The 27,675-nt window shown below is 38.7% G+C and overlaps 1 protein-coding gene across 2 annotated transcripts in view; it reads left to right on the top strand.

The window, feature by feature from the left end:
* The first annotated feature begins 3,284 nt into the window (after window positions 1–3,284).
* Window positions 3,285–27,675, top strand: part of PGR (progesterone receptor) — a 100,274-nt gene continuing 75,883 nt past the window's right edge. The window contains exons 1-2 of one of the 2 annotated variants that reach the window (XM_065883305.1): window positions 3,285–5,944; window positions 7,186–7,337. In XM_065883305.1, the coding sequence (XP_065739377.1) occupies window positions 4,293–5,944; window positions 7,186–7,337 (1,804 nt within the window). In that variant the 5' untranslated portion in view covers window positions 3,285–4,292. The remainder of the gene's footprint in view (window positions 5,945–7,185; window positions 7,338–27,675) is intronic. The other variant, XM_065883306.1, reaches the window with a different exon arrangement.

Raw genomic sequence — 27,675 nt, forward strand, 5'->3', positions numbered from 1 at the left:
CTACAACACTATGTTAGTTCTTATTACACAACATAGTGATTCAATATTTCTATACATTTCGAAATGATCACCATGATAAGTTTAGTTACAATATGTCACCATACAAAAATATTACATAGTTACTATATTCCCCACACTGTGCATATCATATCCCTGACTCATTTATTTTGCAACTGGAAGTGTGTACCACTTAATCTCCCTCACCTATTTCTTTCATACCCTGTCACCATCATCCCCTTCCCTCTGGCAACCACCTGTTTTTTCTCTGTGTCTATAACTGTTTGTTTTATTATGTTTGTTCATTTGTTTTCTTCTTTTAGATTCTACATATAAGTGAAATCATACAGTATTTGTCTTTCTCTGACTTATTTCACTTAACATAATGCCCTCATGGTTCATTCATGTTGTTGCAAATGGAAAGATTCTGTTCTATGGCTGAGTAATATTTTATTATTTATATATACATATATATATATATATATATATATATATATATATCATACCTTCATCTTTATCCATTCAGCTATTAATGGGCACTTAGGTTGCTTCCATATCTTAGCTATTGTAAGTAATGTTGAAACGAACATAGGGGTACATATATCTTTTCTAATTAGTGTCTGTGTTTTCTTCGGATAAATATCCAAGAGTGAAATTACTGGATCATATGGTAATTCTATTTTTAACCAGTATATTTAGTGACTTTGTTTCACTCAAAGATTCATATTTTTAGGAATTCTTGTGCCAAAAATGCTAATCACCCAGCATCAAATTTCATGGCATAATGGTGATTTAGGATATGCTGAGCATCTTTATTATTGTTTCCTTACTTCAAAGACTTCCAGTCTTATGGAAATATCCTAGTCAGACTTGTCTGGTTTGAGGGAATTTTTATAGTCAATCAAAATTAAGCCAAATAGGACTTCCCTGGTGGCACAGTGGTTGAGAGTCCACCTGCTGATGCAGGGGACACGGGTTCGTGCCCCAGTCCAGGAAGATCCCACATGCCGCAGAGCGGCTAGGCCCGTGAGCCATGGCCGCTGAGCCTGCGCGTCCGGAGCCTGTGCTCCGCGACGGGAGAGGTCACAACAGTGAGAGGCCCGCGTACCGCAAAAAAAAAAAAAAAAAAAAAAATTAAGCCCAAGACAGTGTGTCATTTAAAATGAGACTTAGTGCCAATTTTATGGCTGCAACAACCTGGAACCCACATTCTGAGCCATTTGCTATTTAAAAATCACACTCCTAAGAAGTCTGGTATTTGAGGCATTTGATTGCCTGGGATCAAATATGGCTATGCTACTTATTAACTTAATAATAATGGGAAACTCTGAGCTTCAGTACTCTCAACTATGAAATGCAGATAACAGTACTTACTTCATGGGAAGTAAAAAGTCGTAGAAGACTACCTGGCAGTGCTATCCAGATTCTACAAAATCTACAGATTCTATGGCACTAATCATCAGGGAAGTGTAAATCAAAACCAAAGTGAAATATTACTTCACTCACACACACTATGAGGGCTATAATAAAAAGACAATAACAGGTATTTCTGAGGATGTGGAGAAATTGGAACCTTCCTACACTGCAGGTGTAAATGTAATAATGTCCAGTCACTTTGGAAAACAGTCTGCAGTTCCTCAAAAGGTTAAACCTAGAGTTACCATATGACCCAGCAGTTCTAATCCTAGGTATATATGCCAGAGAAATGAAAGTATATGTTCACACGAAAACTTGTACATGAATGTTAATAGCAACATTATTCATAATAGCCTACAAGTAGAAACAGCCCTAATGTCCAACAACTGCTAAATGGATAATCAAACATAGTGTATCCATACAATAAAATATTATTTAGCAATAAAAAGGAGTGAAGTACTGATACATGCTACCATGTGGCTGCACCTTGAAAACATGCTAAGGGAAAGAAGCCAGCAAAAAAGAACACATATGGTATGATTCTATTTATATGAAATGTCCAGAATGGGCAAATACAGAGAGAAGGAAAGTAGACTCAGAGGCTGGTGAAAGGTTTTAAGGGAAAATGAGGAATGACTATTAATGGGTGTGGGGTTTCTTTTGGGGGTAATGTAAATGTTCTAAAATTAATAGTGGTGATAGTTATACAACTGTGCATATGTTAAAAACCATTGAATTGTAACTTTAAAACAGGTGAACTCTATGGTATATGAGTTATATCCAGTAAAGCATGTTAAGTGGTTTAAAATAGATTGGAAAAGGGAAAGCCCCAAAGCAACAATAACAGTATTAATAATAATAAATTAGTTCATCTCTCTAGCCTTACCTCTTCCATTCCCACATTTACTCTATGCTCTATCCATAATGGCCTCCTTGCAGTCCCCATATTATGTCTTCCTATTTGATGTCCTGTGAACATACTATATCTGCTTCCTGGAGTTCTCTTCACCCCTCCTCTACCCGCCTAACTCCTTTATATTTAAAATTAGTCGGTCAGAGTAAGCTAATGGTTGGAAAAATGGATTCCAAAATCCAATGGCTTAACATGATAAAATTTATTTCTCACTCACGTAGACCCTCCCCAGGTGATTCAGGGATCCAGGATCCTTACCTCTAGTAGCTCTGCCCTTCCTGGAGTCTTGGAGTCTTCCAGTGTATTCTCTAAACCTGGCTGAGAGAATCTGTGGGGCATCAGCACAGACAGAACTTCGAGGAATTTTCCAAATGATTAATTCACTTTTGAACATGGTATATTTAAGATGATGTCAGGATACCCAACGGTCTTGGGTTCAGCACAGAGATAGTTAGTTTATAACTCTGCATCTCAAATATATTGCACTATTCCCCCCTGTCTCTACCATATCTTCAGGAGGCAAGAGGTGATCTGCTTAAAAAACTCAAAGATTATTTTAAAGAATAAGAATGCCGAGGGGAGAAAAATACAATTTAACATCTCTATTGAGGAATTTACGACGTAGCACAGGATATAAGCTGGAGCTAAAGAAAACTTTCCTTAAAGTGCTATTTGTTAAAAGTTGGAATGCATTCCTTAGGACAAATCAAAGTGTGACACACAACATCCAAACTTCCTGTACATGTAGGTAAGTGTTATCAACTATCTCCCACTCCCAAATTTCTCTGCCACATTGAGGACTATTCATGAGGAGCAGGACATGTTGGTTGTAGCAATTTGAAAATACTCACTTTTATGGAAGTCATAAGAGAGAAAATCTCTTTCATGTTATTTAGGATCATCCTTGATACGTTTATTCTAAAAAATAATACACATAGCCAAATATTTTCCTCTATGTAAAATCTTTACAAAACTGAAATCCTGAGAATTCAGCTTCTGATAGAATCCATTCGCTTTCCCAGTTAGATTGGGCATAATTCTTAATTGGTCGTACAAAATCTAATATGCTTACTAAGTTCCATCCCACAGTACCTGTTATTCAGACTAGCGGCTGGAAACACCAACTCCACAATTTCAGATCTGGTCCATAATTGGGGCAGGGAGGGACTTTGGGCGGGGCCTCCAGATAGGGAGGAGGCGTTGTTAGAAAGCGGTGGGGCTAGTCTACTGGCTGTCACTACTCCAGTTAAGCCTAGTAATATTTGAGTGAGCGAGGGTCTGTTGTGTGAGCAGCATTCTGAGTGAGAACTAGTTTCCCTTGGCATTTGAGTGGAATCTGCAACTATAGGCGTTTCGTCCCCCCGACTGCCGAGAAATGTGAGAGCTGCAGAGATGGTTGTCGCCAGCTATAGGGAGCCGGCAGAAACAAGGCTGCTCCTGAGGACCGGCTCTGCCGAGAGGCCAAAGTAGCCCCAGGGTTTTAGCGAGAAGGGAAGTGGAATGCAGTCGGGGATTGGGAGCAACACGGCACTGAAGCGGGAGAAACAGTGTAGAGAGAGAGCCGCTTTGCATCGCTTTCGAAGCCGCCGCCACTCGAGTGCCGACTTGTGAGTACTCTGCGTCTCTGTCCGCAGACTGAAGTCGGGGAACTCTCTTGGACAACTCTCCCAGTTAGGAAGCGAGATCCCTACAACTGCCTTCGCCTGCTCTCCCCACCTGCCTCAAGGACGGAGCAACTGTCACCCCTCCCCTGCCTACCGGACCGAGGGCAAGGGCAGTAGCTGATCGGTGCCGCCCCCTTCCGACCCAGGAGGTGGAGATTTCACCCCCCTCTCCACCGTCCGGTCCAGCCAAATTCAACACCTATTTCCTCTCCCCGCTGCTCTTGTATTCCTGACACCCCCTCGTCCTTCCCCTATCCCCCTCCCCAGAGACAGGGGAGGAGAAAAGGGGAGTCCCGGTCGTCATGACTGAGCGGAAGGCAAAGGATCCCCGGGCTCCCCACGTGGCGGGCAGAGCGCCCTCCCCAACCCAGGTCGGATCCCCTCTGCTGGGACGCCGGGACACAGGCCCCTTTCAGGCGAGCGAGACCTCGGACGCGTCGCCTACAGCCTCGGTCATACCCCTCTCCCTGGACGGGCTGCTCTTCCCTCGGCCCTGCCAGGGTCAGGACCCAGACGGGAAGACTCAGGACCAGCAGTCGCTGTCAGACGTGGAGGGAGCGTATTCCAGAGTTGAAGCCACAGAGGGTGCTGGAGGTGGCACCTCTAGACCCCCAGAAAAGGACAGCGGACTGCTGGACAGTGTCTTGGACACGCTACTGGCGCCCTCGGGTCCTGGGCAGAGCCACGCCAGCCCGCCCGTCTGCGAGGCCACCAGCCCTTGGTGCCTCTTTAGCCCCGAGCTTCCCCAAGACGCCCGGGCTGCCCCTGTCACCCAGGGGATATTGCCCCCGCTCATGAGCCGACCAGAAGGCAAGGCTGGTGACAGCTCCGGGACGGCATCTGCCCAGAAAGTGCTGCCCAGGGGCCTGGCACCGTCCCGGCAGCTGCTGCCCCCGACGGCCGGGAGCCATCACTGGCCCGGGGCCGCAGTGAAGCCCTCTCCGCAGCCCCCTGTGGTGGAGGTGGAGGAGGAGGATGGCTCCGAGTCCGAGGGCTCCATGGGTCCACCTCTGAAGGGCAAACCCCGGCCTGCGGGAGGCCCAGCGGCCGGAGGAGGAGCCGCGACCGCTGCTCCAGGGTCGGCCGCAGGAGGCGTCGCCCTGGTCCCCAAGGAAGATTCCCGCTTCACGGCGCCCAGGGTCGCCCTGGCGGAGCACGACGCGCCGGCGGCGCCCGGGCGCTCCCCGCTGGCCACTACGGTGATGGATTTTATCCACGTGCCCATCCTGCCGCTCAACTCAGCCTTCCTGGCCGCCCGCACCCGGCAGCTGCTAGAGGGGGATAACTATGACGGCGGGGCGGCGGCAGTCAGCGCCTTTGCCCCGCCGCGGGGCCCGCCCTCGGCCTCGTCCGCCCAGGTCGCGGCCGGCGACTTCCCCGACTGCGCGTACCAGCCCGACGCCGAGCCCAAGGACGACGCATTCCCGCTCTATGGAGACTTCCAGCCGCCCGCCCTGAAGATCAAGGAGGAGGAGGAAGGCGCCGAGGCCGCCGCGCGCTCCCCGCGGCCGTACCTGGTGGCGGGTGCCAACCCCGCCGTCTTCCCGGATTTCCCGCTGGCGCCACCCGCGCTGCCTACGCGAGCGCCGTCGTCAAGACCCGGGGAAGGGGCGGCCGCCGCCGCACCTGTCGGTGCGTCTGTCTCGTCCGCGTCCTCGTCGGGCTCGACCCTGGAGTGCATCCTGTACAAGGCGGAGGGCGCGCCGCCCCAGCAGGGCCCGTTCGCCCCGCCACCCTGCAAGGGGCCGGGCGCGGGCGCCTGCCTGCTGCCGCGGGACGGCCTGCAGTCCACCTCGGCCTCGGCCGCCGCCGCCGCCGCCGCCGCTGCCGCCGGGGCGGCCCCAGCGCTTTACCCGCCGCTCGGCCTCAACGGGCTCCCGCAGCTCGGCTACCAGGCCGCGGTGCTCAAGGAGGGCCTGCCGCAGGTCTACCCGCCCTATCTCAACTACCTGAGGTGAGGGCCCGGGGCGGGGCGCGCCCGGCGCGTCGCGAGAGTAGCGGTGCGGCCGCTGGCCGCCGCCAGCTCCCGGCCCTCAGCGCCTGGCTCCGGCTCCGGCTCCGGCTCCCCCGAGTGGCCGCGAGGGGTGGGTGGCCGGGGCGGGGCACAGCACAGGTTGGCTTCCTTTACCTTACCTCTTCTCCTCATTTTTTGGGGGGACACCAAGGGGGCGCAGAATATGCTGTTTCTGGAGCGTACCTCCCCGAAAATACGTTTCTACACTTTTCAGATCTGCGCAATCCCAAGACGAGACCAGCCGTGATTTCTAAAAGTGCAGCGTCACTCTAGGTCCGCTGTAGCCCCGCGGAGCGGAAGGGGTGCGGCGAGTCGGGGGCCTTATAAAATGCTTTTCTTCGTAGAAGGACAATTACTGGGAATGTCTGTCTTGGAGAGGAGACATTAACGCCCCGTTCTCCCGGGAGGGGTGGCACTGGATGTTGGGTAGCGGGCCAGAACCCAAAGCAGAACCGTCTCAGGGGTCTGGACACTCAACCGCTTCATTTTCATACGAATCTCAAGATTTAAATTAATTTATGTGTAATATGTTTACATTACGGATTGAAACATCAATCACTGCAGTACCTTGTATTCTAATATTGTGTCGAGTTCGCTGCAACTTTTTTTCACACAGATTTTAAAAAACATTTTAATTTACCTACGGGAGTAATGGAATTTTAAAGAAAAAAGAAAAAAATGCTCTCGGTTTGGAATCTTGTGAATAGTCAAAACAGTGGCAGTATACTGAACAATACTTTAAAATGACAAACACGTATTCTTGTTTAATTACAGAGTTGAGTTTTAAAAACTCAGTAGCATCACTAAGTATGATTGTACTCTTAAAGCAAAACCACGTTTATCGTTACCCAGCGTACAAGGTCATAACATTTGATTTGTCAGAGACTGAATTGATTCTCTATAAGGAGTTTTGTAGAAAGATTTTTTTCTGAATATAAAATTATATATTAATTATTTATTATTCTTTCGTGTTGGTGCTCCTGATGAAAGACTAATAACTTTGCCAGTCTGATGAATCCAGTAACAGGTAGTACATCAAGTTTAGTTTGCATGTCTTTCAAGTGTATTCGATTCTATTTTCTAAAAACCCTTTCACTCTGTCAATTCTGGGTTAAGAAAACTTTAGTATTAGATAGTGGTGCACCTAAAAATAAATGGAGTACTTTGTTTTGCATTTCAAGGCCGGATTCAGAAGCCAGCCAGAGCCCACAGTACAGCTTCGAGTCATTACCTCAGAAGATTTGTTTAATCTGTGGGGATGAAGCATCAGGCTGTCATTATGGTGTCCTTACCTGTGGGAGCTGTAAGGTCTTCTTTAAAAGGGCAATGGAAGGTAGGCTCCTTTCCCCGATCCTTTCTTGTTGGTTTAATTGTAAATGGAGACCATCTAATATTTTATAGATTTTAATCAGCCCTTGCTTCCTCTAAGAAATGGTGATATATTCGTATAACTTATATGACGATGTTTTAACAATATATTTTTATTTATAAAAAAAAATACTCCGTATTGAATGGGGTTGGATATTATAATTGCATACTATTTGAATAACGCTTTTAATATTAGACACAAGTCACACTAATCTTGGGAACAATGTGAACATTGTTCATTAACTATTTAACTTTAAAGAAACAGATTTGTTCTGATTGTATTTTTACATTTCTATCATATATATTTTATATAATATATACCAAATTAAAATTTTCTTTCAAAAGAAAAATGGCAAAAGTTGTCAAAATTCTATATGTACATATATATGATGCAGTTACAAATTTTCTACATGATTTTGTCTTTTTCCTACATGCATGTTTATTTAATAATTATATAATGGTAATTCTAAACAAAGTTTAAAAGTTCCCTTTTTGTTTAGTATATTTTTGTAAGTGTATAGGAAATAGGTGTAAACAGTTTAAAGCAAAGGAAAAATTTAGACATCACAGTTATATAATTTCTGAAGAAGTATTTTGCTTTAAGTAAGGCTTTCATGTTTTTAAAATCATCTAAATTACATATTTACCTAATGATTTTTGATTGACTTGCATAGTGTATTTCAGACTTGAACTTTCATAGAATATATGTTTTAATTTCTCTTTCTATCTACACTAAACTCTAAGCAGCCAAACACATTTATATCTGAAGACAGAAATACATTTAAACATCATTTCACATTTGAATTCTAGCAATAAGTGTATTTCATAACAAGCTGACGTGAGTTTAGGGTTCTCTCTGGAGTTCTGATATCACACCTACACAAGGAACCAAAGATCTGAATGTCTGCTTTTTTGTTTCCTGTTTGTGAGTTCTCTAATTTCAAGAGCCCTCTATTTATGAGCAGGAAAGTAGGGAGTGGGAATTTTTACCTTAAGGGAGAGTTCAAAGGAGTTGACATGCATATTTAATACATATTTACACCAAAAGAATATTAACCCAAAAGACATTTAGCAAAAAAATTCACTATCCCTGTAGATAGCTAACATATAATTCTTTACAACTGCTATGCCCTTTTGATGGAAATGATTCCCAACTATTTATTAATGGTATGTGTACCTCTCCTACTGAAATTAATTCTTCATAAAAAATAATCACTTTGTGTATTTCTAGAACGTGATTTTTTTTCCCCAAAGGATGAATGTATTTAACTGATGTTGAACATATGTATTCAGCTTCAGGGGGTTTTAATTGCATTTTAAATTAGTTGAGGTACTGTGACAAGAGGTTATGTGAGAAAACGGGACAACTGACAGTAGCCTTAACTTTCCAACTGACATCATTTAGTCATAGTTAAAGTTTGAAGTCCTTTGTGTGGAAGAGTCAATTCTCCAGTGCGTAATTGGAATTACTGTTCCCATCTGATTTTGGTTCTTGAACATTCCCCCCCTGCATTAATATGATTTTCTTTATGCTTACAGTCTCCTTAGTCTAATTCTTAAGTGAATGACTCCCTTGGAGTCCTCTAAAAGCCAGTTTATTCTAGCCCAGCTCCCTCATTTTACAGATGCACAAGTCCCAAAGGCATAATGAGTTTCTAAAGAGCGTACAGCTAGTCGGTATCTGATTGTTAGTCAACACAGGTTAGATTTTCTTTAATTGCAATGCTTATAAATCAGAGATGGTATGCAAAAGTAGATATATGACAAATGCTACTTCATTCTTGAAAGTTACTTCAAAAGTGCATATAGCACCAAGAATACTCTAATTAAAACACAAATGCTTTCACATCATTATTATCAGAATAGCATCCTAAACATAAAGGAAGTCTTCCCAAATTTACTCTTAGAAAGCATTTGTTGGACCACTACTGTTGGCGTAGTTCTGTTTTAGTTTTGAGTAATAGAAACGAAGTACCTTTTTTCAGCAATATTTACAAAGAGGAGTTGATAAATCATTCATTTGGCTATTAAAGGACAAGTAAGATTATTGATCTCTGGACATTGAGGAGAGTTTGTAAGTGTATATGTTCAAGGAAGAGTGAAGAGATTAAGATTAGACTGACTAAGACTCGAAGATTCATATTAGAAAATTATTAGAGTTAAAGAATAGGAAGTTTGATTGCCAGTGCTTGCTTGAATCAGTGATTTAAGCCAAGAAAATAGAATGTTCTGGGAGTTTTCAAGAGTGAGAAAGATGAGGAGAAGAATTTTTGTAATTGGAGAAAAATACCAGGTTTGAAATCTTAAAGTAGGGCTGTGTGATAAGCTGCTTCAAGGTAGAACTATGTGTGGATGCCAATATGTCCAGAAATTGAAAGTCAGTAGTCAAAAATATGGATATTAATGTTACCAAGGATAATGATAATACTGGCATTCGGGAGTGCTTTCTGTGTGCCAGTGACTAAGTGTTTTATGGGTCTTAACTCATTTAAGCCTTATAATGTAGGCATTATTATTACTTTCAATTTACAAATGAGGAAACTGAGGTTCAGAGATGTTAAATTGCCTTAATCACAGTAAAGAAGTGGTGGAGTAGGATTCAAATCCAAGGGGTGTGACTCCAGAATCTGTGCCCTCCACCACTATACTTCCTTTCTCATAATAGGAAATTCAGTTTAAATTCCAAAAAGAAACAATAGAGGGTTGGAAGAAAAAATGTGAGCCAAGTGATAAAACATCTAGGAAGGTAAAAATGAATCCTAATGGAGAATTCAAGATCAAGGGTGATTAGAAGTGTGTGACGTAAGTGGATGGGTGATACTAACTCCACATTTAAGGCAGCAATGAGAAGACACAGTTAGGAGCCAAGAGGCAGTTTCCCCACCTCTCCTCCAAGTTAGAAGTGGGAGACAATAACGCCTATGAAGTCTCCCAGGAAAACTGGGTTTCCCTTGATATGAGACAGAAAAGAGAAGAGGCAGAGAAAAAAGTTACCACTGAGGAAGTTAGGGGTATGGGGTGGGGAGAAATGACCTCTCTTAAGCTGAGAAAAAAAAAAAAAAAAGAATTAGCCAAAAAGTAATTGGTTGAATAGCCCATTGCATTCCTTAACTAATACTAGGACTGAACCAGGAAGTGGTCAGAAATTGCCTTAATACCTTTCAAGGAGAAGTCATAATGACCTGCCAGTCCTATAAATGCAGGCTACTGGCCTTGTATTAAGAAGGAAAAGATCATTTCTCATGATGGAATATGGTTGGGAAATATTGTAATACAGTTGAAACATACTATTTAGAAGATACTAGGCTAAGTAGGTATTGATGGATTTTTAATTATATTACATTGTTAGCCTCATTTTTTCTATCTTTATTGAGGTATAACTGACAAAATTGTAAGATATTTAAAGTGTACAATGTGATGATTTGGTGTATATGTGCCTGGTAAAAGAATTCCCCCCCCCATCAAGTTAATTAACATATCTATCACCTCACTTATTTGACTTTCTTTTTGGCAAGAACATTTTAAGTTCTACTCACCTAGCAAATTTCAATTATACAGTACTGTACAATGTTATCTATTATAGTCACGATATTATACATTAGATCCTCAGACCTTATTCACCTTATACCTGAAAGTTTGTATCCTTTTACCAACCTCTCCCTATTTCCCCATCCTCCAGCCCCTGGTAACCACTTCTCTACTCTCTGTTTCTATGAATTCAACTTATTTTTTTGATTCCACATGTAACTGAATTTGTCTTTCTCTGTCAGGCTTATTTCACTTAGCATAATTTACTCTAAGTTCACCTAATTTTTTGTTCATGTATTAATTAACCAAATATTTATTGAGCACCTGCTGTATGCCAGACACTACGCTAGGTGCTAGTTGAAAAGCAGTAAAACAGGACAGACCTAACTGGCTGCAGCACTAGTGGAGTTTTTAGTGTAGTGGAGGGAAGGGACATTGTATCAATTAGCATGCAGGTATCAAGATATAGATGTGCTAAATGAATGGGTTATGCCTGGAAAGCTAGAGAATTGACCCTTCTGACAGAAGCTGGGGATGGTGGGAAAAGTCTTTTGGAATTAGAAAGACACCATCATAAGTAGACCACAGAAGAAACTGAACAGAAATGAAGTATTTTTAAGAAAAACATATTTCTTTCTGAAGTTGAGTAGAGTTGGTGTCATAGTCTAAAAATGAAAACTGACTTGGTAGCATCGTTCTCCCTGGTATGACTTCCAAAACAGAAACAATGGACATTCAAATTTTTAAAGGTTTTACTATTTTTTAGAGCAATTTTAGGTTTACAGCAAAATTGAGAGGAAGGTACAGAGATTTGCCATGTACCTCCTGCCATGACACATACATAGCTTCCCCTGTTATCACAGTCCTCCACCAGAGTGGTACAACGGATGAATCTACATTGACATGTCATAATCACCAAAAGTCCATAGTTTACAATAGGGTTCATTCTTGGATTTGTAACACTAATTGGGTTTGGACAAATGTATAATGACATGTATCCATGGTTAGAGTATCATACAGAGTATTTTTGCTGCCCTTCCAAGTCCTCTGTGCTCTGCCTATTTGTCCCTTCCTCCTCAACTCCTGTCAACCACTAATATTTATATTGTCACCATAGTATTTTGCCTTTTCCAGAATGTCATATAGTTGGAATCATACAGTAGGAAGCCTTTTCAAATTAGGTTTTTCCCTTAGCAATATGCATTTAACCTTCTTCCATGTGAAAAGCTCATTTCTTTTTAGTGCTGTATAACATTCCATTGTCTGGATATTCCACAATTTATTTATCCATGCACCTACTAAAGGACATCTTGGTTGCTTCCAGGTTTTGGCAATTACGAATAAAGCTGCTATAAAGATCTGTCTGCAGGTATTTGTGTGCACATCAATTTTCAACTCCTTAGGGCAAATAGCAAGGAGTACAATTGCTTGGTAAGAGTATGTTTAGTTTTGTAAGAAACCACCAAATTGTCTTCCAAAGTGGCTGTACCATTTTACAGTCCCACTCTCAATAAATGAGAGTTCCTCTTGTTTCACATCCTTGCCAGCATTTGTGTTTCTTAGTGCTTTAGATTTTGGCCATTCTAATAGGTGTGTAGTGGTAGCTCATTATTGTTTTGACTTAAATTTCCCTGATGACATATTATGTGAAGTATGTTTTCATATGCTTATTTGACATCTGTATATCTTCTTTGGTGAAGTGTTTGTTAAGGTCTTTGGCCTATTTTTTGTTTTCTTTCTGTTGAGTTTTTTTTTTTTTTTTTTTTTTTTTTTTTTTTTTTTTTTTTTTTGCGGTACGCGGGCCTCTCACTGTTGCGGAGCACAGGCTCCGGACGCGCAGGCTCAGCCGCTCCGCGGCACGTGGGATCCTCCCAGACCAGGGCATGAACCCGCGTCCCCTGCATCGGCAGGCAGACTCTCAACCACTGTGCCACCAGGGAAGCCCTCTGTTGAGTTTTAAGAGGGTTTTTTGTTTTTTGGTTTTTTTTGTATATTTTGGATAACAGGCTTTATCAGATATGTATTTTGCAAATATTTTGTCCCACTCTATCTCTTTATTCTCTTGGCAGTGTCTTTCACATAGCAGAAAATTTTACTTTTAATGAAATCTGGTTTCTCAGTTCTTTCTTTCCTGCATTATGACTTTGGTATTGTATCTAAAAATTTATCACCAAACTCAAGGTCATCTGGATTTGCTCCTATGTTATCTTTCTTTTAGGAGTTTTATTGTTTTGCATTTTACATTTAGTTCTGTGATACATTTTGAGTGGATATTTGTAAAGGGTATAATGTCTGTGTCTAGATTCACTTTTTTTGCATAGAGGTGTCTAGTTATTCTAACACTACTTGTTGAAGAAACTGTCCTTTCTCCATTGTATTGCCTTTACTCCTTTGTTAAAGATAAGTTGACTATATTTATGTGGTTCTATTTTTAGGCTTTCTATTCTGTTCCATCCATCTATTAGTCTGTTCTTTCACCTATACCACAATGTCTTGATTATTGTAGCTTTATCATAAATCTTAAAGTCAGGTAGTGTCAGTCCTCCAACTTCAGTATTGTGTTTCCTATCTTGGGTCTTTTGCCTCTCCATATAAACTTTAGAATCTTTTGTTAATATCCATAAAATGGCCTTCTGGGATTTTGATTGGGCTTATATCTATAGATCGTTTTGGGAAGAACTGACATCTTGACAATATTGAATCTTCCTATCCATGAACATGGAATATCTCCCCATTTATTTAGTTCTTTTAGCCCATTTTTTAGAGTTTTACGGTTTTCCCCATATAAACCTTATACATATTTTGTTACATTTATACCTAAGTACTTCATTTTTGGGGGTGCTAATGTAAATGTATTGTATTTTTAATTTAAAATTTCACTTATTCATTTCTGGTACATAGGAAAGCAACTGACTTTTGTATATTAGTCTTGTATCCTGTGACCTTGCTATAATTGCTTATTTCTTCCAGGAGTTGTTCTGTCAATTCTTTTTGGATTTTCTACATAGAAGAACATACCATCTGCAAACAAAGACAGTTTTATCTCTTTCTTCCCAATGAGTATATCTCTTATATTCTTTTCTTGTCCTATTGCATTTGTAGGACTCCCACTACAATGTTGAAAATGAGTGATGAGAGGAGATATCTTTGGCTTGTCCCAAAGATATCTAATGGAAAGTCTTCTAGCTTCTTACCATTAAGTGTGACATTAGCTGTAGGTTTTTTGTAGATATTTTTTATCAAGTTGAGAAAGTTCCTCTCTATTTCTAGTTCACTAATAGATTTTTCATGAGCGATTGTTGGCTTTTGTCAAATGCTTTTTCTACATCTGTTGATATGATCAAGTGATTTTCTTTTTTAGCTTGTTAATGTGATGGAACACATTAATTTTCAAATGTTGAACCGGTCTTGCATACTTGGGTTGAATCCCATTTGGTCATGATGTACAATTCATTTTTATACTTTTATTGGATTTAATTTGCTAAGATTTTTTTGAGGTTTTCTGCGTCTATTCGTGAGAGATATTATAGTTTTCTTTTCTTGTAATGTCTTTGTCTAGTTTTGTATTAGTATAATGCTGGCCTTATAGAATGAGTTAGGAAGCATTCTCTCTGTTTTCATCTCTGAAACAGAATGTAGAGAATTGGTATAATTTCTTCCTTAAATGTTTGGTAGAATTCATCATTGAACCCATCTGGGCATGGTGCTTTCTGTTTTGGAAAGTTATTATTGATTCAAATTCCTTAATAGCTAAAGGCCTATTCAGATTGTCTTTTTTTTTCTCATGTGAGTTTTGGCAGATTGTGACTCTCAAAGCCTTGGTCCATTTCATCTAGGTTATCAAGTTTGTAAGCATAGAGTTGTTCATGGTATTCTTTATTGTTCATTTAATGTCCATAGAATCTATAGTGATGTCTCCCCTTTCATTTCTGATATTAGTAATTTGTGTCCTCTCTCTTTTTTTGTTAGTTATCCTCTCTAGAGGCTTATTGATTTTATTTATCTTTTCAGAGAACCAGCTTTTGGTTTTGTTTATTTTCTTTATTCATTTTCTCTTTTCAATTTCATTGATTTCTGATCTAATTTATTATTTCTTTTCTTCTACTATTTGGCTTAATTTACTCTTTTTTTCTAGTTTCCTAAGGTGAAAGTTTAGAAGATAGACCTTAGATCTTTTTTCTTCCCTAATATAATATTTAATGCAAAATATTTTCTTTTATAATATATTTAATGCTAAAAATTTCCCTCTAAGCACTGCTTTTGATGTTTACCACAGATTTTGATATTTGTGTTTTCATTTTCATTTAGTTCAAAATACTTTTAAATTTCTCTTGAGATTTCTTCTTTGAATCGTGTGTTATTTAAAGTGTGTTGTTAAATCCCCATGTACTTTGAAATTTTCCAGTTGTCTTTCTGTTATTGATTTCTAGTTTAGTTTCTTTGTGGTATAAGAACAGACATTGAATGATTTCTGTTCTCTAAAGTTGTAAAGGTATGTTTTATGGCCTAGTGTTATGGTGTGTTTTATGTGGCTTATCTTGATGAATATTTCACGTGAGCTTGAGAAGAAGGTGTATTCTGCTGTGTTGGATGAAGTAGTCTATAGATGCCAATTATGTCTAGTTGATTGTTGATGTTGTTGAGTTCAACTATGTCCTTACTGATTTTGTGCTTGCTGGATCTATTTCCAATAGAGAGGTGTTGAAGTGCCTAACAGTAATAGTGGACTCATCTATTTCTCCTTGTAGTTCTATCATTTTTACCTCACAAAATTTTGATGATATGTTGTTAGATGCATACACATTAAGACGTATTATGTCATCTTGGAAAATTGGCCCCTTTATCATTATGTAATGCCCCTCTTTATTCCTAATAATTTCCCTTGCTTTGAAGTCTCCTTTGTTTGTTAAATTTTTTTTTGGACAAACTCATGAATTATTTTTGTTGTCTTTAGAGCTCTGTAGTGCTTTCTCCATCTTTTTTAGTCCACAACATTATCCAATAATCCCTTCCACCGTAATTTCTTTGATTTATATTTGGGCTCTTGAGAAGACAATTTGCCAATAATCTTATTTAATTTAATTTTCTCTCTATAGAGTCAACCCTATGGCAGTTTTCCTGTTACTCTAAAAATAAACATGTATTAATTCACTGGACTTCTCTTCTAAACTCTATAAATACTATTATTAATAGATAATAAATTGAATAATTTATTCTCAAGCTGCAGGTCTCTCAGTTTAATATTTAGCCTGAGTAGTAAGCTGGTTTTAAGCACAATTTTGCATTGTAATCTATTGATATAAGCCTCCACTTTACTGAAAAAGAAATGGTGAGAAAGATGGCTTTTGGTATCATCAGCTCAATATTTGGTTATGTAGGGTTCTTAATCCTACTGCAAGAACATGAAGGGGAAGTATTGGTATGAAGACATCCATGCCAGTGCTAAGAGATGGTGCCCTTTTCCAGCCTTTAAGTTGTTGTACTTTAAGTACTCAAGTAATGCAACAATACATTCTCCTTAAAAAAAATCGAAACATCACCAATGAGATTTAAATTCTCTTTATCAATACCTCTAATCTGTTCCCTTCTCTACCGTTCTTCTATACCTCTATCTCAGTTTTTTACAATTTTGTGTATATGTGTGTAATATGTTGTTTTAGATATGTTGATACATAAATGGTATCATATATCACAATTTGTGTATCACTCCTCATTTTTTTCATGAAACAATGACTTGAAGCCCTGTATGTTGATATATATTCCTAGCTTGTTCTTTTAACTATTACATAATACTTTATAAGATGAAAATCCTCTTAGCATTGCCATTACTTGAGTAAGCACTTTTTGTTCTTGTCTCCTTGGATACATGCCTTGCTCCTCTTTCTAGAATATAATTACGTATTTTGATACTCTAAAATAAATGTAAATTAATTAAATGATTAGCTTGCTTCATGCTGCTAAAATGATTTAATTCATTAATTTATTCACTCTACCTACATGTATTGATACTGCATTTAAAAGTTACTTGTGCTGGGAATACAAAGGTGATTGTGTATGCAGTCCATGTCTTTGACATGTACAAAACCAAGAAGCAAACAAAAACAAAAATCCTGTCAATCAATTAGTGAACATGAGAATACATTGATATGAGTTATGCCAAAGCCATGCATGATCCACCCTAGGGTTCAGTTAGAGAAATCTAGAAGGATTGGAGTTTTTTCCACTATTATATCCTAATGTTGTGTGAGAAGCTTATTCATTTAACAAACACTATACTTACACTTGATTATGACCAGGCACTGTTCTGAGTGCTTTACTGTATTAAGTCATTTAATTCCTCCAAAAGTCCCATAAGGTGGAGGTATTCTCATTATTTGTACTTCACCAGTGAGTATACAGAAAGGTCACTACATAGTGTAGGGACCAAGATTCAAACACAGGGCATCTGACTCCAACTTCTGTGTTTTGTGTGCTTCTACACTGTCTCTCCAGATTGTTTTGTACTTGAACAAAACAATTAATTAGTTTATAATTTTTCAAACAAAAACATGATATTTTATGGGGGACTGGTTTTCGAGTTTTGCTCCTTAACTCAGTCCCATTCATTCTTAGCCCAGAAGAGCTCCACTTTTGTCTGTTTACTTGGTTGACTCTTCCACTTAAGATTTTATTTGAACAAAGAATTCTCTGCCAACATTTTCGTTAAATACCGCTGCATTATGACAGGAAACCCTCAGGCCGCAGTCAAGTGTTTATTCTGGTACTTGAGCCAATCCTACACAGTTTCTTGACTATTTGCTGAAAACTTTTTGACATCTGTGCAAAGAGAGGATGAACATTTGGTCAAGATTTCAAATCTAACTCTTCAGTATTCTAACAGAATATCAGCATTGTCATATGAAAATCACATCTGAGTTATAGAGCTCTATCTTTTGTCAGCAAAACAAAGTAAGTGCAGGAAATCTTTCAGCAATAACTTCTTTAAAGGACTGATTGAAATAATTGATACTTATGACAGAGACTCCAAAACAGGCACACAAATTTTTTACTTGCCTGGATTTTTAAGTTTTATCCTCATTTACAACATTAGAAAATCACATATTCTGTCATCTTCCATACCTACCTAATTTGTGGAAGGGTAGATGAACACAATCTCCTTCTTGTTGCTAGATGACCTTCATGTAATAAACTACATAATGCCTACTTCACCAAATTTATCAGCCTATTGTGTTTTCCTTTTTACTTTGACTTCTACAAAGCAAAGAAGTAAATTTTCATGCTCAATTCTTTAAAAATGTAATTAACTTAGGTTTCTGGTTTCGTTCACAACTGCTACTACAACCTTTGGTGTTATGTACTTTATACGACATTTTAAGAAATCGTATAATCTTTTTTGAAACACAGTACTCAATCATTATTTCTTAAGGGAAAAAATACTTTCTGTGTTATTTTTCTCTTGTATGACTCAGTGAGTTATTTATGAAATTGAATAAAAAAGTAGTGAGTATGGACAATGAGCTCAATATTGTGGTGTAATATTTGTAGGAGACATAAACATTAAAGTGTGAAAATAATGGTTATTATTTATTAAATGTTTACTAAATTTAGGCACTCTCCTAGTTTTTTTATATGTACTAACTTATTTAACCCTCAGAACAATCCTCTCAGGCAGGTTCTATTTTCCTCATTTTACAGATAAGGTTCATTGAGTTAGTGAAAAGTAGGGCAGAACTCAATTCCTGGAGCTCATGCTCTTACTCTTTCCCGAGTCCTTGTGGCCTGTACAGTAGAAGGTACAGTCCTTGATTTCAAGGAGCTTGTGGGCAGCCTACAGTTTAGTGTCTGATTAAATTCTTTGATGCAGACTTGGAATGCTGAAGTGCATCGGGGAAGAAGATACCAATATCTGTCATTACTGACGGCCTGTGTAATAGAAATCATGCTAAATGCTGTATATTCATTATCTCTCTTCTTATCCCCACTTTTTAGGTATCTGAGCAGAGGCTCAGGAGTTAAGTAACTTACCAAAACTAGTAGGTAATGCTGTAGGAGCTTATTTATTTTGTCCTGTAATAGTTAGAAAAGGTGATTTATTGGAAATACTAGGATATTGATATTCACAACCTTTAAAAAATAGATAAAGGTTAGGAGTTAAGAAGCTTTCATTTTCAGATGGGTTATTCAATAAATAGTCTTGGAACTACTGGCTTATTATACAAAAGAAAAATTTCAGGTGGGTCAACAATTTAAGTGTTTTTTTTTAAGGAAAAAGATTCAAAAGCGTGGAAATAAAAGATGGAGGTATGTATTTATAATATTGGAATGGCAAAACTTTCTAATATTGACATGAAGTCCAGAATTCAAAATCAAATTTGGTCCATTTTGCTACATAAGGCAAACTTTTTCTATAAGGCAAAAAGCAAAGTCAAGGGACAAATTGTAAAACTATTTGTAACACATGTATAAATCAAAAGAATGTTATTGCTAAAATGCAGAATGTTCTTACAAACCTTTGTTCTTACAAAAAAAAAGAAAAATGAACAAAAGATATGAAGACAATTCACAAAACATAGTCTGTAGAGGGATGAAAAATGTTCAATGTGCTAATAATTATTACTGATCAAAATAATAGTGGGCATGCCAACAATCATATTGATAAAACAATGAATAATGGCCATTTGAAAGTTGGAGGGCAATTTGGTATTATCTATTAAAAGTATTCATCACTTTGGCCCAACAATTCTACTTCTAGAAACTGGTCCTTAAAAGAACTCTAGAAATGTGTAGAAATACCTCTAGGTAGATTTTGAGTACCACATTATTTGCAATACTGAGAAAATGAAAACAGTTCAAATGTCTGCTAATAGGTTAAGAAATTATGATATACCCTTGCAATAAAATACACTGTGACATTAAAAAGAATGAGCTAGCTGTCTATATTTCAGATTGAAAAGGCATCTTAAATATATGATTTTGTGAAAAAGCAAGTAACAATATCATTTGGGGTAAAAATAATTTCACCCTTTTGATATTACTATATATAGGAAACTATATGAAAAAAATACAGCAAACTGCTTACTGTTGGGATATGATATGGTGATATGTTTTGTTCTTTAAGCAAGAATTTCCTGAAGAGCCCACTCTTGCACATCTACCTAGTGCCTGACTTCTCTCCACACTAGCTCTACCTAGCATGAGCTGGGCTCTGCTCCCCTAGTGCTATCTAGTGGCAGTAATGCACCACTTTTCACCTTCAGGCACCCAAGGAAGTTGAAAGAGACCAACAAAAGGTGACACTTAAGGCAGAAATATTCAGGAGGAAAGCCTGAGGTCTCCCTGCATCATGAATTAAGGAATTCAACCTGACTATATGGAGCCAAGAACTGACAGAGGCCCACAGTTCCTCATCATGACCTCAGTATCCAAAAAGACCTGCAAACAAAAGTTTTGTTTTAGTCCCTTGTCAGTAATTACCTGATCTGAATTCATTCGGCCGCAGAACCTGACCCAAATTCATATTTTATGGGCTGTGTGAATATTCATACATTTTTCTGCATAAGTATTAATATTTTTTATGAAGTTTTGCTCAACTATCTAAAATCTAAACAATTTTGAATTCTGAAACATATCCTCAAAAGGATTTAGCGAGGAGATTTGGACATGTACTAAGAAATAAATTCATAGATATTTTGAACACAGTGTCTGCTGGAGTTTTGCAATGTAGCAGCCCTGAAAATTACAATAAACATTTACTAAACAATTATTGATATTTATTCTTCCTATACTTTTACTACCATGCTGGGTCCTGCAGAAGGCTGCAACAGATAAATAAACTATAATACCTAACCTCATAGAATTTTTAATTCCATCAGGGAGATAAGACAACCTCATAAGTGTAACATAGGTAATATAAACTGAATGTGGTTTGGATTTTGAGGGGAAAAAAGATCATAATTAATTAGGGAGACCAAAATGTGTTTTGTGGGGAAGATAGCACATTAGATGGACTGCTGAGAATGCATGAGTTTGATAGCAAGAGTTGTAATAATGGCTGTTACAAACAAAAGGTATGAGCAGAAGCACAATTTGGCTAAAGCATGGAGCATGGTCAGGTATCCAAGAATCTTTTGTCATTATATATAACATTTTGATGGTTTTATCCCTGGGGTGATAGCTTTCATGAGATTTTCAAAGGGAGATTTTCAGAGGGATCAGTGACACTCTCCAAAAAAGTTAGGTACCACTGCAATAGAGGAATGGTGAGAATTATTATTAAACAGAAAGTTGAAAAAATGTGGAATGACAAAATGTGGTGTTCGGCAGTTAACTGAGTAGAGAATGAGATACCCCTAAAAATTTTTGAGCACTGTAGTGACATATTCCAATATGTAGCTTAGGAAATTTAATATGTCAACAGTGTATAGGAAGGATTGAGGTGGGGAAGCTATAAACCCATGAGAACAGTCTGGAGATGATGCATTAAGGAACTGAGCCAGGATGGTGGCCCAGAAAAATGGCTTCAGTGGGTAGATGGGAGCCAAGATCAGCCAAAGCTTCACAGAAGAATTTTTTGGGAAAAAATGTAGATAGAGGAACTCAGACCTAAAGAAAGAGGAAGTACATGATTATTTTATGAAGTAAAGGAGTGATGTTGAAAGTAGTGTTTAGAGAGGATTATCCTTAGAGCACCATGCAAAATGGATTTGAACAGAGGTTATATGCCTTTGAGTCAGAGGAAACACCTGTGGAGCTGATAAATAGATTATGAGATGTAGTTTAATTTCAAATTGTATATATTATATGCTACATAATGTACTTGCCAGGATCTTGAAATAATATAATCTTTTGTGCACAGCATAACTTCTGATAATTGAGACATTCTGGTCTATAAATTCACTTATTTGTTCATTTATTCATTTATAAACAAAAACATGTATTCAGTGACTTTTTTGCACCAGGATTTGTAGTAGATATTGAAACTCAGAAATGAATAAGTTTGTAACCTAGGGAGAAAGAAATAGAAATTCATTATTAAATACAGTCTAGTAATATTTAGGGGAGGTATGAACTACAAATTGTAGAAGCATAGGATAGTGGGCAGCTAACTCTGGTGTCTAGTGACTGGGGACAGAGGGGAGCAATATGAATCTTGTGTAAGCATTGGCTGAAAATATTCAATTTTTTAAATCTTCCTAATTTCAAAGCTTGTGGCAGCTTTTGAGTTGTTAACAGTAGAGACCACGATGGTTGATCTTTCTTTAAGCAGAGCACTTTAGCGAATGTTTCTTTATGCAAAGGTCAGTCCAGAGCAAACTTGGGGTTGGGGGAGATGAACATGTGAAGAACTGAACCTCTCTGTGTACAAGTATATTAAGAGGGTTGTCAGCTGGCAGCTGGTGCAAGAGGTAGGGAATAGAGAGAGGGCCTAATGACAGAGTAAAGGGCTAGGGTACAAAGGGAAATAAATGCCTGTGAGAAATTCCCTGTTATAGGGGATGTTTGATAAATCCCTATGAATGGTAACGTCTGGCAGCAAATTTGGCATTATTTACTGACTTGTGTTTTCATTACCTCCAGCTACCCTGAAACCTTAAGTGAACTTTCACTTTACTTAATCACTCTGTCTTCCTGTTGCTTTGGGGAAATGAAGGAAGGTGGTGATGTCCAGTATGTGTGGCAAGGAGCCCAGAAAGAAAGTACTGCAGAAAGAGCCACGAGCATTTATTAGGTCTGGAGTGAGCCATTTTTCCCCAAATATACTAGACCGCCAGTATATTTCTAATATGATGCACCCACCCCAGGGGCTGTGCATTGAGATGTGTGAAGGAAATGTTATTTATTATTATTTGAAAATAAGAAATGAATCATTGATATCAATGGTATCTGTCCTGGCGTGCTCTTTCAAAGCATACATCAGAGGCTTTTGGAGTGCAAGGCCTCCTAATGGAGGTGCCCAAGTTCCATGGTGCAGAGGTGTTGACGAATGCAAATCCCCCCTTATTTCATGCTTCGGGTATGGCAGAGTACTGCAGCTTACCTGGATCTGCAAGTAAACCACAGATTAAAGATAATACCAATTAATAAAGCACAGTGAACAAGAAAAGTGGCGGGGCTGGAATTCCCCTAACTCCAGTAATAGTTCCTCAGATGTAGAGCTCTAGACAATATAGTCAGGCCTGTCACGAAATTGAAAAAATTAGAATTTATCAAGACAACAATTTGAAATATGGATTTATATACATTATCATAAAAAATGAACCTTGCTCTAAGAATATGTTTTGCTACAGATCTTGGCTAATAACTGTATGAAGCCATTATTGTAAACTAGGCATTAAAAATTTAGTATTCAGAACCTGAGGACAACCTGTACAATTTTTTAGCAATGTTTAAGGTCATGCAATACTCAATTTAGTCATTCACAAATTGCATGTAACCTAATGAAAAATGTTTAGAAGCCCCCTTTGAGGGTTTCTAAGGAAAAACCCACATACACAGGTTTTTGCTGTTCTTCCTACTATAGAATAAATGACTGAAATAGTATCTAAAACAAAACAAAAAATACATGTAAAATAACTGGGTGGCCAGATAAAATGCATTCAGCAAATACTTTTGGAAAATATATAGAAAACATTGCTCAAGATTAAAAAAAATAAATATTAGAAAAATTATGGTGTGGGAGGTTTATTAGGCAAAAGAAAGAACACAGAGTTTCACAGGTCTTGGTTGGTATTACAATGAGTTACTGCCAAAAGGTAATCACCAAAAAATTCAATTTAGTAAACTTTGACGTTGTGTTACTCGAGGCTAATGAAATGATTGGATCTCAAGCAGTCCACTGTGCAGTCCAACTGTATCTAGTCTCAATTGTTGTTTTTACACCATGCTTAAACCAGTGGTTTAAAACTAGTGCCTTTACACCAATGGAAAAGATTCTGGATATCATAGGCGGAGAGTCCAGGAAATCTGGTTGGTTAGTACCCATTTTGTTGGTCTACCTAGTGCGACTAGCACATATCAAGGTTGATGCAGTTGCCTGCCTTTTCTCTGCCCTCTGTTTCTCTCCTCTTGATTTTTAAGAATAGGAGATGGCTGGAGGACAGGAGCTGTTTGAGAGTTAATCTGAGTTAACATTATCTCATTATCACTAGCTGTCTTATGATGGGATTTTACTGGTTGCTAGGTTTTATTTCAAGAATGAAATATACAGAAAAAGTGTTTTTGATAAGTCTGTAAAGCAAAGATGTAGTCTCAATAGTAACTGCCTTCTTTTCTAAATGAATATTTTATGGAAAGGCTGCATAAACCACTGATAGGATTTTTGCTGTGATATTAAAAAAAAAAGGTTCAAGTTAAGGTTACAGGTAGCATCATTTATGAAATTCATTTACTGCTTCCTTCATTGGTAAGATATATGTTGCAGCAAATAAGTGGGAATTTTAAGTGAACAAAGCTCTGAAAGATGTCATTACTGTGGCAGATTTTTAACACAAGGCCCTTAAGATACAGTAGAATCATAACAATACTTTGCAACATAGTGAAGCGTGACAATGAAAACCTTCTACCACACAATGGTTTTCTCATTGCACAGTACTTTCAAAGAGTTGTCATGTTTAAAGATAAGCTACATATTTTCCTTTATAAAAGTATATACGTTCCAAATTGCTGACATTTCCTATGATAACAAGTTGTTTCAATAGTACGCTACTTAGCAGAAGGGACACTTCATCTGCCCCTTCAAGTTAAAGACAATGTTTTGGATAGAAAAACAGAAGTGACTGCTTTTTGCAAGACAGCTTTGTGATGTAGAGAGCATTTTGAAAATCAGGTGTCTATAGATGATCCTGTTATTTGATTTTGTTTTGAAGGCATCATGAGTACATAATAGATAAAAAGTTTCATAAGTACATACACTTGGAAATAGAATTTTCTAACTTCTTAAAAAATATCTTCCAGGGTGTCAATGGTTATTATATTTAGTAGTAATAGTGGCATTTATATAACACTTATTACATACCAGGAACTTGGCTAAATGTATTACATGAAGCACAAGGTGGTTCACTCACTTGGACAGGCAAATAGTGAATAAATGGCAAAGCTGAGATTGGAACCCAGAGAACCTTCTCTCTTATCCATTATGTTTCTTCTTATCCATTATTTAGTGCCTCTTTGTCCTAATTATTTGTAACAAAAACTAATTTACATTAGGGAGGGTAAAAATTTGCTAGCTGAATTTCAGGGGAAAAGAAATTTTGCATAATTGGTAGGTAGGATTGAAAAATGAATATTTGAGTAAATAACCTGTCCTGCAAACAGTCCATTCATGGTTTCTGGATGACTGTCTTCCACCTTCTCCTTCTTCTCAGCCTTCCAACACTCTCCCATCCTCACTTTCAGCTGATGACCTGGCTTCCTAACTTTCTAACAAAACTTCCAGAAACTGCTACCATCCCATGTACTCCTGGTGGCCTCTAACCCATAATTGACTTTTCCTCCTGTTACTAGGGATCTGCACTCCTCCCCAAGGCCAGCCTTCTGCCCTTGTGCATTAGGTCCAGTCTTTTCCTGTTGACTCAAGGGCAGGCTCTAGCAATTTTTCTCCTCCCTGAATCAATTTTTCCCCTCTCTCATTGATCATTCTCATCAGCATGTAAACATGCTCTTATTTCTCCCATCTTAAAATAAAATAAAACCAAAATACTTCTGTTGATTTTTTCATCCTTCAGCTACCAACCATTTCTGTACTCCTTTTGCAGCCAAACTCCTCCAAAAAATTTTTGCTCCCGTTCTCTCTTAAGCCTAATCCAATCAGTCTTTTGTCTCTTACACTTACTTCACCAAGACTTCCCTTGTCAAGATTACCACATTGCAAAATCTGGCGGGCAATTCTTAGTCCCATCCTACTTGATCTATTGGTGGCATTTGACAGTTGATTGCTCCACCTTCCTGGAAATGCTTTCTTCACTTGGCTTTCAGGACACGACGCTCTTGATTTTCCTCACTTGTTCCTGTTCAGTCTCCTCTTCTCCTTTAGCTTTTAACATTGGAGGGTCCAGTGCTCAGTATTTGGATCCCTGTTTTTATACTTACTTCCTCAGAGAGCTAATCTAGTCTCATGACTTTAGATAAATCATCCATATCCTGATAACACCCAAATTTTTATCTCTAGTCCAGACTTTTCTGCTGAACTCTAGACTCATATATCTGGCTGTCAACTTGATATCTTCACAGATGACTACTGAACATCTTGAACTATTCTGTCCAAAAGTTATCTCCTAATTTACTTTGGATTTTGTTTGGTAAGCCAATGTTCCTCCCATTTTGGTCTTCAAACCTTTCTGTCTGGGAACCAGTACCTGGAGTACTGGTTTAAAATGCAGATTTCTGAGCCTCAACCCAGATATGCTGAATCAAAATGTCTAGGAAAAGAACTCAGAAATCTGAATTTCAGTGACCTGTTCAGCTTCTTCTTATGCATAGTAAAGTACTGCTTTACTCAGAGGGGCAGCCAGAGTCTTTAATCTGGGAGGTAGCAAGATCAGCTTCATTTATGAGAAGGTAACTATAGAAGCAATGGTGAAGATGGGCAAAAAGTTATGCCAGGAGGGCAGTTCTAAGATGATTTAAAATACTATTTGATCTAGATCAGGGGCCTTTACCTTTGCTGAGAAGCTACTTTTCATTCCCTGAAGCAGTGAAGTCAAAGTGTAGAAGGCAGATGGGCAGTTGCCCCTACCAAAAATACTCCCTTCTCCAGGAAGAATTCTCAAAAATGTGAGAGGAAAAGGAGGAAGTGTTACCAAGTCCAGGCTCGATCTGCTCACTGCACAACAGGTCAGTAAATTGGGAGATGAGGTATTGAGGCAAGGAATAGTGACTTTATTTGGAAAGCAGGGTGTCTGAGAAGATGTTGGACTAGGTCCTAGAGTACCATCTTATCGGGGTCACCATGCTAGTTTCTTTTATAGAACAGAGAGGGGGAGGAGGTGAGGAATTAAAGTTAAAAAGGCCCCAAGTCTTGCAAAATATCTCCTGGTTTTGACCAGCCTTGGGGAGGGCATGTGTTAATTTTTTATTTTCTGCAGCCATTCACAGGTGGGCAGGGTCAGGGTGTTTCCCTGTGAGCTGAACAAAGGCACTTTAGTTTAACATTCAGGCAGAGGGGCAGGGTTCCCTGAGGCAAGCCATTATGTATGCCTATAGCTATAGACAGAACAAAAGCAATGGAAAACAAAGGTCAAAGTAAAAGAAACAGATCCAACATGGAGTCAGACCTTGTTCTTCCCTATTATAGAAGGGTGGAGACTCTTTTTGTGTCTTTATTCTATATCAGAAACAATAGTAGAAACGTGGTACTGTTTTCATTATCTCTTTTAATTCTCAGGAGTTGTTTGAGGAGTTACTATTACCATCCCCACTCTGCCAATATGAGAATTGAGACAGGGAGGGAAGGTAACTTGCTAAGGTCACCCAGCCAGTTAGTGGTAGAGCTGGTTCTGCCAGACTTCAAAAACTAACCACACCATTCAGCACTATTTGAAGTAAGACACGATTAAGAGATTTATCATAAAACTCTTAACAATCTGATAGTAGTACAGTCATATATTTGGGGGCCTAGACCTAAAAAATGAGTAGGAAAATGCTAATTAATTGTCCATATAATTCTAGTTTTTTACAAAGCCAATTTCAGGTGAGACTGGGGTGACTCCAGAGAATTATAACAGAATCTTAAGTCACTTGATATGCCTAAACAGAAATTTGAACAAAATAATGAAGTT

The sequence above is a fragment of the Phocoena phocoena genome, chromosome 8 (assembly GCF_963924675.1).
Source record: "Phocoena phocoena chromosome 8, mPhoPho1.1, whole genome shotgun sequence".
NCBI lineage: Eukaryota > Metazoa > Chordata > Mammalia > Artiodactyla > Phocoenidae > Phocoena > Phocoena phocoena.